The 13,920-nt window shown below is 40.6% G+C and overlaps 1 protein-coding gene across 1 annotated transcript; it reads left to right on the forward strand.

Moving 5' to 3' along the window:
• Window positions 1–656: 656 nt before the first annotated feature.
• UPP2 (uridine phosphorylase 2) lies at window positions 657–11,892 on the forward strand (the record flags this gene model as incomplete). Its single annotated transcript, XM_044913611.1, is given in 8 exon segments — window positions 657–724; window positions 726–786; window positions 2,142–2,156; window positions 3,480–3,601; window positions 7,517–7,671; window positions 7,674–7,731; window positions 9,840–9,985; window positions 11,831–11,892. Coding segments are annotated over 8 exon segments (687 nt in total), but the record flags the coding sequence as incomplete, so codon positions are not given.
• Window positions 11,893–13,920: the final 2,028 nt, after the last annotated feature.

Below are 13,920 nucleotides of genomic sequence, written 5' to 3' on the forward strand. Positions count from 1 at the left end.
TTGACTGCAACACCTATGATAATTTCAGAGATGTTAAAATGGGAACAAAACAAAAAGAAATTATTGGAATTGATGAAATAGCATGGTGAAATTTCCAGGCTACGCGATAAGGCTTATTCCACGAGAATTTCTTCTGAAAGAGAAGTTGGAGAGTCTTGATGTGATTTCTTTAAAGCTTTAAGTTAACGTAGCACATTTTACAATGAAAACTAATGTTTGGGATTGTGGAATGAGAAGACATATCTAAAACTCAGAGTACTTTTTCCCTTATGTTACTTATATTCCATGTCCATGGTAAGCATATGGCCTGCTAATGTGCCCAAATGAGCTGTCTGTACCAACCCAAGAGGCTGGCTGATGTTCACTGTAAACAGAAATGCCGGGAAACACCTACTTGAACAAAATCAACACCTACTTTGATTTTGTGATTATCTTTTTCTTTACTAATTAAGTACATCAAACTTTGCTTCTGGTTGCCTTATTTACAGGTCAATGATGCAAATTAGCTAACTCATGAACATAACCCATAGCATCTATACATACTCTTAGGTAAAGTACAGAAAAAATAAAATAAAAACATTAAAGTTGAAAGCTGACCCTTGGTTCTTATCCCAGTTATAAGGCAGGCAATTGTTTATTTTTATTAACAATTTGTCTGCGTTGGTGGGAGCCCCAACAAAATGAAAGAGTTTGCAGTGTTTATACACAAGGAGCTGGGATTGGAGAGAGGACATGAAGGATGTCTGAGCTGGGACAGACAGATATTGTATGCACAAAACTGATCTTGTGTCCTCCATTGGTCTAAGTACTCAATGGTTGCCCTTCAGGTACTCATCACAAGCTGGCAGAAAAAGGTGGGAGATTCTGAATACAGGAGTTCTTTCTCCTCACCTGCTTTGCATTTTCACACAATTAAATTAAGTGCCTAGGTGTGGCATTCGCTGTTGGAAAAAGCCCTAGGGGCAGAACACGGCATTCGGTGTCACTTTAGTTTATCAGCTACCACTTAGCTATTCAAGTTAGGGGGGAAAAGCCTTCAAAGCACACCTCCTCTCTTTAGATTATAACTGATTAAGCCACCAACAATTTTCTCTCCTCTACCCCTTACCCAGCTTTGGGAATGTTGAGCTTTTCGTACACATGGGCCAATTTTCAGAATTGTCAAAGCATGCTGTTTAACACTATACTCAGCTCGCTGAAAAGCTGCTAATGCATTTCCACAAGCTCTTATGAACTGCTCTCTGTATTCGGACTATGTTAACAGCTCTGGACACACATGGTGTCCTAAGACAAAATAAAAGCGGAATGATTTGCAATTTTAGGGAACACAGAGACCATTTCCCTCTTGGACGCAGGGGAGCATCCCCGTAAGGAGAGTGTATACGTGTGAGCACCCAGCTGGCCTTTCTAAGTCTGTCTCTCTGCCACAGGGCTGTATTCCGAAACAATAGCTCTATATCTGTCATGTGTCTGGACACTGCAGCCCTCCTAAAGGGCACAGCCAGGCATGCCAGAGGACCGGGGAAGAGTCCACTGCAGATGTGTAACACTTCTAAGGAGCGGACCTACCTGTGGCTCCTACACCAGAGAATAGCCCTCATCCGTCAATCACCTGATAGTACCTGGTGATGGAAGGATGGATGAACGTGGCTGGAAGCCTGGGGTAAAGAAGGGAAGATTATGTAACACCAGCTGGGCACCTAATTTATCTCCCCTCTGGGCCAAGAAGGCCTCACACCTGCTTTGGGGCTCAGATGGGGGAATCCATTTATTTAGTCATCTGTTCATTCAACTATTATAGAATGTCTACATTGGAAGGAAGCTGAGTATTCTCCGATCTTGGCAAATTTTGTTTTACTAATCTTCACTTGACTTTTAGACTACAACTGTTCTTTTTTACACAGTAAATGGGTAAGGACAAAAAAGGTAACGTTTATATAAATACGAAACTATCATAAACAAGCAGTAAGACTTCAGAGTAAGAAATAAAAATAGCACTAGACTGACCCTGCTGTCCTGTCAGGGAAAAGGCCTGAAATATGTATCATGTCCAGGGGTCAGCTAATTAAGAGCAGCCCTCACTAGGCAAACAGAGATTTCCAATTGGGACCCCTTCTTTAAAAATTCTTTCTCTCCAGCAGCTGCTGAGTGTGTGTGTGTGAAAGAGAGAGAGAGATTTTGCAGGAATATAAGCCCATTTGTCATTTTATCATCATGTTGCATAATAAGTGATAATCATAAACCTATCAAATATCTGATTTAGAAGGAACGTAATAGATCAAATAATAGTTCATTCTCTTAATTTATAGTTGAGGAAAATGAGATTTAGAGAGTCTACTCATTAGTGACAGAGCCAGTGCCAAAGCCCAGACTTGTTAATCTTGGACATACAAATTAATACAGGTTTGATTCATGTCTCCAGGAGGCTTACAATGCATTTGGAAGTCAGGACATGGTCAATGGGAACCAAAATGGGGAACCCAGAGCTTCAAACTTTCCATAGTTTAATATTCTTGATGGTGAAAGGGAGAGAACTCAGCTGAGCACATCACGGTCATGGTTACAAAGGTTTTCCAGATTTGTTATTGAGAGAATTAGTGGCAGACATCACCTAATTGCCAAGATGCCCCTGGTACTTTTCGTCATGCAAAGTCCTTTGTCCAAGAGGAGAACACATTGAAGAACACATTTGACCCTCTAATGTTTGTTAGGAATGAAATAGCCACTGATTCAAAACTCAGTTTCAGCTCCTACAAATTCCAGCACAGAGGATCTTTCTGGAGAGTTATTAGAACATATTGTAACTCCCAGGAGTTACTAAATCCTCTAAACTATACTGACCCCTATTCTAGTGATATTGATTTTATTGTAGCAAATGCTGAGGAAAATAGGGGTTATAGTCATAAAGTATAGCAACATAGCCTCACCTATGCTCTGAATGGTCAGATGTGGATGTAGCCCACACCTCTACCTCATACCTTTCAGAGCTCACACTGAATTAGCGAATGAACAAGGCCACATGAGCACAATGAAATGGATTTATTATTTCATTTAGTATGGTGGAAGAGGACTAATTGCATGGCAGCCAAATTTATATCTCCTCAGAAACAAGTCAATCTTGCAAAAAGCTCTTTTTCAAAGGCTCACTGTAAAGAGCCCAGCAGGGCGATGAGAAATGGCCATGCCCTGACACACCAGTACACCATGCCATCCCCACCTTCTGCTCTTGACAATGAGGGCTGAACTCCGTGTAACTGGCAGGGAGATGTCTCTGTCTGATCCTCACAGATGGACACATCTATCAGCATGTCAGGTAGGCGTCAGTTAGAGCTGACTTACGTTTTCCTCAGCTTTGGCAAAGTCATAATGATTATGTAAATTTATCTGAGGGCTGTTAACTTGTAATGAAGGAAGAAAATATGTCCTGTGCATGTACCAGTTTGCAAGATGTATAATGACTTTCTCTTTTCTCTCAACAGCATGGCATTGGCATTCCCTCTATTTCTATTATGCTTATGCTTCATGAACTCATCAAATTACTGCACCATGCCTGGTGCTGTAATGTTACCATTACCAGAATTGGTACATCAGGGAGAATAGGTGAGATGGCTTAATTTCTATTATTAAATCCAAGTGATTGCTCCATACAGGGTAGCTGCCAAAATACGGCAACATCCTTGGAGCCCAGCAGATACCCAGATGGGCTAGAAAGTGTCAGGAGGCTGGGCTTGAGGAAATTTAAAGAAATTTAAATTTAAAGAAAATTAAAGAAATCTAAAGAAATATTTCCTTTTTATCTTCCTCTTTTTTTCCTCCATGGAAACATAGCATGAGAGATCACACTGCCTATTGCCCAGATGGACTTAGGTATTCTCAAGGGGAAGACTGGAAGAATTGCTGACGAATATGTATGAGGACAAGTATAAGTTTTGAGTATAAGTATGAGCAAATTTTGAGGCTGAGGAATTTTATAAGTGACAGAAATAAGTGCTTGGAGGGAAAAATTAATCACTAAGATTTGCCTCATTTGTCAGCTAAGGACACAGACTTCAGAGCTCTTAGGAAAACTTTGTTTTAGCTCATGTCAGTGGCTACACCCCTTTACTTGGTTGGGTCTTTTCCTCATCAACACACCAGAAGAGATCAGGCTGGGTTTTTAGGGAAGGGCCAGGTGATGCTTCCTAAGGTTTGGCCAGCCCCTGCCCCCCAACTCCCTTCTTCCTTGGCTGGTCAGGGGCTGTGTCTCTGCTTCCACACTGGGGCTGATGCCAAGTTCTGAGGAAACCTCCTTCTTTTCCAATCTTTTCTCCAGGAGCAGACCTTGGGAGGAGGTGATTTTACTATGTCACCAAATGCAAATACAGACAGGACACTGTAACTGAGAAGGTTTGGTTGGCAGAGTGACAGGATGGCAAGGGCTGTGATTTTGCTCTCAGAATTACACAGTTTTGGAATAAGTGTGGACCTTAGAAGACCTTGGACAAGAAATTAGAGAAGTGACTTGTCCAGTAGCACAGAGCACAGGTGGCTGAGCCATGCTTCACTAGAAACAGTCATATTCACAAAGATTACGCCCTTTCTACCACTTGACCTTGTACAGGGTCAAGTCCAGCCATGGACCTCACAGGTGGGATAAAGAACATCTGTGGATGCCCATCCAGAAAGAGAAGGAGAATGTTAGCAATCACTTTTAAATCAGGCATCCTGTTGGATTGTTTTTCATCCAATGTTACCCCCAAATAATCAGTAGTAGGTACCAGTGCATTTGGGGATGAAATGGGTAATAGTGTTATTAAGATTGTTTATAATTTGGGGTTGTGGGCTACAAGGATCTGTGTGCATAGCCCATGCCCATGCAATGTACCGTCCTTGCTGCTGTGGCTGCCACTTGATATGAGCCACGTGCAAGGCACTCTGCTGACCATCCAGCTCATGGTCATGGGTCCTAGTTCTTTCATTTTATGGCAACACAATGCATCCAGCCCATAGGCTGTACCAGTATCACAATGAAAGTCTATGAATGGTGGGAAATGAAACCACTGTGCTGTTGTGGATACCTTCATTTTGAAGTTTTGTCCTCATTAAGAGCTCTTAGCTTATTGATAGGATGCGAATGTTTGTTTTCTTTTAAGCAGCATTGCATTCAGAGACAAAGAAGATAAAACTCATTCCTTTGCTGATGTTCCCACTCCTTAGATGAGCCAACAAACCTTGATGAGGATAAAATACCAGATTAAATGGTATTTTGACCTTTGAGAGACTTTAACCAAGATATGAATGTTCTAACATATCTAAATATTAGGATGGTAGGTGAATAATATCACTTTTGATGCCCACATTTTCAAATTCCTTCTCAATCACTTTCCTGTTCTTAGGACATTGTAAATAATTCAAGAAGCCACTTGTTTGAGTTATTTTTGACTTAGTTTAAAAATTTCTGGCCCACCAACACTCTTTTATCATGGGTATCTCCCTGGATCTTCTAAATTAATCCCATGTTGATCAATATTGGAATTTATAAAAATCCAGAGGGTTATGGCTGTGTTCCGTGTCAGGGGTTGATAAACTTCTTCTGTAAAAGGCCAGATAGTAAATATTTTAGGCTTTACAAATCATATGATTTCTGTTGCAACTTCTCAACTCTGCCATTGTAGTGTATAAGCAACCAGAGATACGTAAATGAATGAATGTAGCTGTGTTGCAATAAAACTTTATTTATAAAGACAGACTGAATTTGGCCCATGGATGGTAGTTTGCAGATCTCTGCTCTATGGCATCTCTATGGAAGCATTCACTCATTCAACAAATTTTTATTGAGTACCTATAATAGGCATAATGCTAGGCTTGCAGGGAAAAGAGTAAACAGACATTGCTCTTACCTTTATAGAGCTCATGTGTTATCTCAGCAATAGACAAACAGTGAGTAATTACAAAGTATAATAAATGTTAAGACACAGAGAGTCTAGGGCACTATCAATATATGTCCCCTTATCCAGGCTGTACACAGAAATCAGAATGGATCAAAAACTAGATCAAAAGCTGGGCTGGGCATCAAAAGGAATGAGATCTTGCCATTTGCAATGACGTGGATGGAACTGGAGGGTGTTATGCTGAGCGAAATAAGTCAATCAGAGAAAGACATGTATCATATGACCTCACTGATATGAGGAATTCTTAATCTCAGGAAACAAACTGAGGGTTGCTGGAGTGGGGGGTGGGGTGGGAGGGATGGGGTAGCTGGGTGATAGACACTGGGGAAGGTATGTGCTATGGTGAGCACTGTGAATTGTGCAAGACTGTTGAATCACAGATCTGTACCTCTGAAACAAATAATGCAGTATGTGTTAAGAAAAAAAAAAAAAGAAGAAGAAGAAGATAGCAGGAGGGGAGAATGAAGGGGGGGAAATTGGAGGGGGAGAAGAACCATGAGAGACGATGGACTCTGAAAAACAAACTGAGGGTTCTAGAGGGGAGGGGGGGTGGGAGGATGGGTTAGCCTGGTGGTGGGTATTGAGGAGGGCACGTTCTGCATGGAGCACTGGGTGTTATGCACAAACAATGAATCATGGAACACTACATCAAAAACTAATGATGTAATATATGGTGATTAACATAACAATAAAAAATTAAAAAAACAAATGGGGAAAAGGACAAACTAAAGCTATTGTCAAATAATGTTCGAGGTTATCCATGGGTTACAAATAGGCATGGCCCCCGTTATCTTATAAATAAAATGGTTAATTAAAAAAAAAAAGCTGGGCTGGGGAAATTTAATGTAACCTATCCATATTATTGCTTTTTATCTTTTCCCCCTCCATGATTCAGTTTTGAAAGAAGTGACTTATGTTCATACCTGAAGAATGAGTTGTAGGTAGTCTGATGAAAAAAAAAAAAGAGTGTGGGGGAGGACAAGACAGCATTGCAGGCAGGGACAATAGGAGTTGGCAGAAAATGGTTTCTCGGGTCCCTGAGACTTGAGTTCCTGAGTCCCATGAGCAAGCCAGGTTTTGCAGCAATGGAAGGTCAGCCAAGAAGCCTAATTTACATGGGGTTGGGGGGGGGTGGATGTGACAAGAATCAGAAGGAAGAGAGGATAGAGATGCAAAGAAATTATAGTAATCAAGGAGTTGCAGAGAAGATTAAATATCAAGTAGTCACATCACTTTATGAAAGCTACTTGCTGGCAGGCTCATTTAGTTTATTCCTGACCTAATTTACTCAAATTTGAGCCTGAAGGCCGGTACTAATTTGCATGTCCAAAAGTCATGTTTGTCTTGAAATCTAAACCTGATCACGTTGTAAACGTGAATCTGGAAAGACAGCAAATGTAAATGCCTGTTCTGAATATTATTATTTAATTGCATTTGGAAAAGAAAATAATTTAAAAGATGAAAATAGGGAGAATCATTAGCAACCAGCATTAATTAATGTTGGCAGAATGGATTACATACTACATGTCAAAAGTAAATTCTAAGTGACATTCTTCTGTAACCACTCTTTTAATCTCACATTGCAATACTGCCCTGGGGTCTGTTGTAATAGCAGATGCGGCCACAGACTCCTTCCTTGATCCCTGGTTCGAATAGGTAATCTTGGACAACATCACCACCTGAAGTGCTAAACTTAAGAAACTGGCCCAAGAGCTCCTCAGCTACAGCAAGGGAATCCCCTCTTTCCAGTCCTCATCAGACATGTGATGTGTACCTAGGATTTTTATGAAGGTGACAAGAAGTTACAAACTGGGAAAGCAACAGAAAATTGTTGCAACTCTTTGTTATTCAAGGCCATAATTTACATTAAAAACTCTGCTTTAGAAAATTAAATAGTTGGGGATTAAATAAAAGAACTGAAACAGCCTTTTTGGCTTACTAGAGCATAGGAATGTAAGGACATAATAAGCAGCAGAGAAACATCCATAATGAATTTATATTAAGAGTGGGTTTAATCCTCCAAGAACAAATCAAATATTAAAATACAATTAGCGATGTTAGCAAAATCTTATCTCTGTTTATGCCTTTCATTTAAACTGGTGACTCTGGGAAAAGTGGAAATGCTGATTCTATGTTTCTGCCATTTTAAGGTACATTCACCCATACTTCAGAAGGGATCTGGTACCCAGGGAGAGTAGGGACCAGAAAACGGGGAAAAATATTTGGGGGAGGGAGTCTAAAGGGATGGGTAGTCTCAGAATGGTACTTTTATCTCTCAACCATGAGGGGTCCCGAAATCAGGTGATTTGCCATGTAGTAGCTCTTGCTACAAGGGGTGGGGGAGGGGCCAGGAGAAAAGACCCTCAAGGGCAGACTCTGCTCATTCCAGAAGAAAGAACCTAAGCAGGATTGTTACCATTCCTTGAAGGGCCTTCTAGAAATCCTGTAGTGTTTTTGTGTTTGTGTATGTTCATCAAATTAAGTATTATCTCATCTTCAATTATGTTTCTTTTCTTTTCCCTTGGATCAAACTTAGGGTATTATACTGAATTTTTAAAAAATTATGTATGGAGACAGGTTATGTTATCTACAAATGTTACTTCAGGTTAGTCAAAGGGGTGTCAGTATATATGTGTTATAAAATAGGAGGCATGTTGGGTCTGATAGGGCTGAGACTCTGTGATAGGCCACGGCCCCTTCACTGGGAGGGTCATTGATAGGTTTCAGCCAGAGCTTGCAAATGGCAGCCTGTTGGAGTCAATGTTTTCTTTGGCCTGCACAGTATTTTGTAAAATGTGAATTATTTTGCCAACATTGAACATTTCTGGAGGTTTCGCATGAAAGTCCAGATTTTTGGCTTCTGGAGATAACATAACATAAAAAATATAAAATAATATATGCATGGCAGCCCTGGCAAGACCCCGCCCATGTCCAGGCTACGTTTGCTAAAGGTGAGGCAAGGCTGTTCCTTCTCTTCAGACCAGGCAGACCTCATGGATGTTACTTGCTCGCCTTCTGGGACATCGGAGTTTGAATTGGCTTATATAACACTGCATTAGAGGTGCTGGCAGGCAGCACTGAGGAGGAGGGAACAAGGAGAAGCAGACAGCCAGGGTGGAAGTAGTGTGTAAGAGGAAAGGGAGGAAAAGAGCAGGAAGGGAGCCAAAGTGGGGACTGTGCAAATAATGGATGGTGACAGAGTGTATCAGCCTCCCTGCTTCAACCCTCCCCCCTCAATCGGGAGCGGCACGGGGAAGATAGCATCAGGCTTTTCTCCACTTCCTTCCGGCTTCACTAGCTACACAGGTGAAATTAAGTGATAAATGAACCCTGAGAGCAGCCTAGCAGGGAAAAAGTGATCACAAAAGGGTGGCATGCAGCCTGAGACATGTGTGGCAGGGGAGAGAGGGGACAAGTCAATTGCCCATATACAGCTAGCACTGTCCTCACAGAGATGGAGAACTGCACCGTCCAAACCACCCTCCTGATCCTCAATAACTTCAGGAGGCTTGAAGCTGCTGCTTCTCCGCCAGCACCTGTCCCTGAGCCATCCCCCAGTCATGGAAGCAACCTGAGGTTTTCCTCAAAGGGCAGATCTCCTAGCAGCCCTCTGGGTCCTGCTGTCCCAGTACAGTCCTAGCTGCAGTGGTCACTCAACGATTACCTGCCCCAGAGCTGGAGCGCTCAACATCATGGAGACTCCTTTCAACAAGATACCCGAGCCGGGCACAGCCTTGCTCCAGGTTCCTTGATAGGATGATTCAGATGGCTGGATTTGTCCTACCAGGAGTGCAGACCCAAGCATTAGAGTTAGCCATCGAGCACTTGGGTCCCCAGCAAGCCCCTTAGTGATGCTGTTGCCATGCTGGTAGGACATCAAGTTGCTAAGAGTTCTCCACTCTCTTTTAGGCCAGGTCAGCTAGATGGAGCATTGGGGTCCTTTTCCAGAGAAGAAAAGCTACATTTCTTGAAGAGAGCATATAAAGCCAGAGGGCAAAATACTGAAATGGAATCGGCAGTGTTTGTGGCTGCATGTAGATTTTGTGGTCTGAAAGGTAAGCTATTCATGAAAGCCTCCAGTCCAATTCTCCTTTTTCATGAAATTATTTTCACTTCACAGGAGAAGAAAAAGGAATCCACCAATATATTACTTGGGGTTGAAGGCATGCCTTGTAATTGCTTATAATATCATCATCATGTCTTGTGGAAGGGCAGGACATTATTCTCACTATGCAATTGAGCAAACCAAGCCTCAGGGGGCAAAAGTGAGTTGCCCAAAGTCATGAAGGTTATGTAGCCAGGACTTGACAGCAAGTTCCACTTTCTTGATCCTGGTAGTGGCTGCTATTTTCTGTTAAAATTAAATTTATCAAGACATGATACAAATGAAATATTCCTAAAACAGTTCATCAAAGGACAAAACATCATTGGAGTAGTAGGTTTTTAAAGTTAATTTACATGTATTTTTACTTTTCCCAACTTTTTATTTTGAAAATTTTTCATGATTCAGAAAAATTTTAAAAATAGTATAATAAATACCTATGTATGCTTTACCAAGATTAATTTTTAATATTTTGCCACATTTATGAATGCTCTCTAAATATTTATATATACATATATACATATATGTATGCATATAAGTGTGTGTAAATATAAGTATACATACATCTATTTGCTTTTTTCCCTGATTCATTTGTAAATGAATTGCAAACATCATGCCACTTAACTCTTGTACCTCAGCATCATTTCCTGAGAATAAAGATATTCTCCTAATAGCCAAAATACCATTATCAAACCAAAAAAAAAAAAAAGACCCAAAAACCTAAGGAAAGTAAAAATAGCTTCATAACATCACTTAATATCCATTCCATATTTAAATTTCCCTAGTTTTCCTATATTTTTTTATAGATTTTTTTTCTTACTTAACATCAAAATAACTTCATACATTATATTACTTGGTTGTTATATATCTGTACTTTTTACATCTAGAATAGTCCCCCTACTCTTCTTTTTTTTCCTATGACAATGGATTTTTTATTATTTATTATCTATTTATTTATTTGGATTTTTTTTTTAAGAGTCAAGTTATCTTGTTGAATAGACCATGTTCTAGATTTGTCTGTGTGTTTCATCAGAGTTTCACTTGTTCATCTATACTGTGGATTTCCTGTAAGTGGAAGTGGAATCTAGTGGCCTCACTAGATGCAGCTTTATCGCAAGAACATTCTATGGCAATGTAAACTTCTGATTGTACCACCTCAGGGAGATGTAATGTGAAGATGTCCCACTACTAGTAATTTCAAATTGGGTCACTTGGTTCAAGGGGTAACTGCTATCACTTTCCACTGAAAAGTGAAAGTTTTCTCTTTGTGCAGGACAAGTAATCTCTACAGGAACACTCTGTAACCCAACCATCTTTTACCAATGATTTTTAGCATGGGCTACAAAATGGCGATCTTTAATTCTATCGTTCCCCCTCCATTTAATAGCTGACATTCTTTTTTAAGAAAAGTTTCTTCTTCCTCACACCCCTTTCTCTCTCTCTCTCTCTGGTAGTGAGGGGATAGTTATTATTGCTTTGTGAATTTAGTTCAAATCAATGTGTTGTAAATGGTTTCTGTCATTGTTTTTGATACTCAAATTATCCCAAATTTGGCCAGGAAGAGCCCCTTCTAGCATACTCTTTTATCCTTTTGACATAATCCTCTTAGCTCTTGAGAATTTTCTTGCTTTCAAACACAACAGGATTCTCAGGCACAACTTGCATTTTCCTTGCCTCAGGTCTGGAACGAGCCATTTCTCTAAGAAGTTCGGGTTCCTTTTAGTGGAAATGGTAATAAGAAACCAAATATGAGTGTGCCATGCATTTTAATTTTTGGTGAAATTATTCTAACCTTTAGCTAGCACCAAAAAAAACCCTGATGAAGTAAAATATAATTTCCATGAGCATTCATCAGAATAACTATTCTTTGTGACTTTCAATTACTTTCATAGTTATCCTCTAGATTTCAAAAACTATAAATTTTACTGATGGAAGAAAATAAAGCTATAAAGTGAATAAAATCAGTTTCTGAATAAAATATTCTTCATTAGGTTGATTAAGAAAGCCTCAGATCTGAAGCAGAATAACACCATCTAAAATAATGTTTTTAGTGGAAATCAGTCTCCAAATATTGACAGTGACATACAAGAAAATGTTGGAGCAGTTTTTTTTGGATCCATGCTTTTGCATTTCACACGGCAATTGTCTTCCCCCCCCCCAAAAAAGAAAGAAAAACAGGCCATAAAATATCTCATCATCTCAAATGTGTTTTATAGCATGCCTACTGAGTACATGGTACAATACTAAGAAACCTGGTGTGTTTTTTTTTGTGTTTGTGTGTGTGTGTCCCAATTCTTTTTTTTTTAATTAATTTTATTTTATGTTAGTCACATAATAAATACATTACATCATTAGTTTTTGATTTGGTGTTCCATGATTCATTGTTTACGTATAACACCCAGTGCTCCATGCAATATGTGCCCTCTTTAATACCCATCACCAGGCTAACCCATCCCTCCACCCCCTCCCCTCTAGAACCCTCAGTTTGTTTCTCAGAGTCCATAGTCTCTCATGGTTTATCTCCCCCTCCGATTTCCACCCCCTTCATTTTTCCCTTCCTACTACCTTCTTTTTTTTTTTTTTTTTAACATATAATGTATTATTTGTTTCAGAGGTACAGGTCTGTGATTCATCAGTCTTACATAATTCACAGTGCTCACCATAGCACATACCCTCCCCAATGTCCATCACCCAGCCACCCCATCCCTCCCACCCCCCACCACTCCAGCAACCCTCAGTTTGAGAAACCTGGTTTTTAATCAGATGTTTTGTTAGTAAGATTTATCTCAATTATTATCTTCTTAAATAAGGACTTTCTTTTTATTTTTAATTAATTTATTTCTTTTAGAGAGAGAGAGAGCACACCCATGAGAGGGCAGAGGAGCAGAGGGAGAGAGAGAGAGAGAGAATCCCCAAGCAGACTCCTGGCTGAGCGTGGAGCCCAATGCTGGGCTCAGTCCTAGAACCCTGAGATCATGACCTGAGCCAAAGTCAAGAGTCAGACACTCAACTGACTGAGCCACCCAGGCACCCCAAGAAAGACTTTCTTCTGTCCATCAACCCAGTGGACTGAGTGCCCAGACACTGGGGATTTAGCAGAGGACAACACAGACACTCTCTGCCCTGTGGCATCTAGAGGGAGACAAATAATAGCCAAGAGTGATGTAGAGTAACAGTAATATGTTAGCTGCTGAAGAGGGCTATGGCAAAAATTAGGACAGGGAAAGGGAATAGGGACAAACAAGGTAGGAAGGAAAACCACAATTTTAAATCACATGGTGAGGGAAGGGTGCATGGAGAAGGTACTATTCAGGAAAATGGCACATGGGTATCCGGGGAAGAGCCTGGGACATGCAAATCAAAGGCTGCCAGGCAGGAGCATGCAAGGTGTGTTGTAGGAACAATGAGACCAGTGTGACTGGAGGAGAGAGAGCAGTGCAGAGTGGGAGGAGATATGGGGTGCAGACTGTGTGGTCACTGTGAGAACTGTGTCTTTCACTCTGAGGGAAATGGGAAGCCATCGGAGGGCTCTGAATAGAAAAGTGACCAGATCTGAGTTGCATTTCAACAGGAGCACACTGGCTACTGAGTTGGGAAGAGCCTACTGGGGGGTCAAAGTCAGAGGCAGGGAGAGAAGTAAGAGGGTAGTATGGTGGTCCGGGGGAGATGATGGACCAGGGTAATAGTAGTGGATGTAGTGAGAAGTAGTCAGATTCAAGGTACATTTTGAAGGCATATCCAACAAGATTTGTTGACAATTTGATGTGGATTTTGAGAGAAAGACAAAAGTTAAGAACAGCTTTTAGGTTTGGGTCCTGAACAACAAGAAGGATGAAGTTAACATAATTGGATTGGAGAAAATTGGATGCAGTAGACATTAAATGGAGG

The sequence above is a fragment of the Neomonachus schauinslandi genome, chromosome 3, assembly GCF_002201575.2.
Source record: "Neomonachus schauinslandi chromosome 3, ASM220157v2, whole genome shotgun sequence".
NCBI classification, from domain to species: domain Eukaryota; kingdom Metazoa; phylum Chordata; class Mammalia; order Carnivora; family Phocidae; genus Neomonachus; species Neomonachus schauinslandi.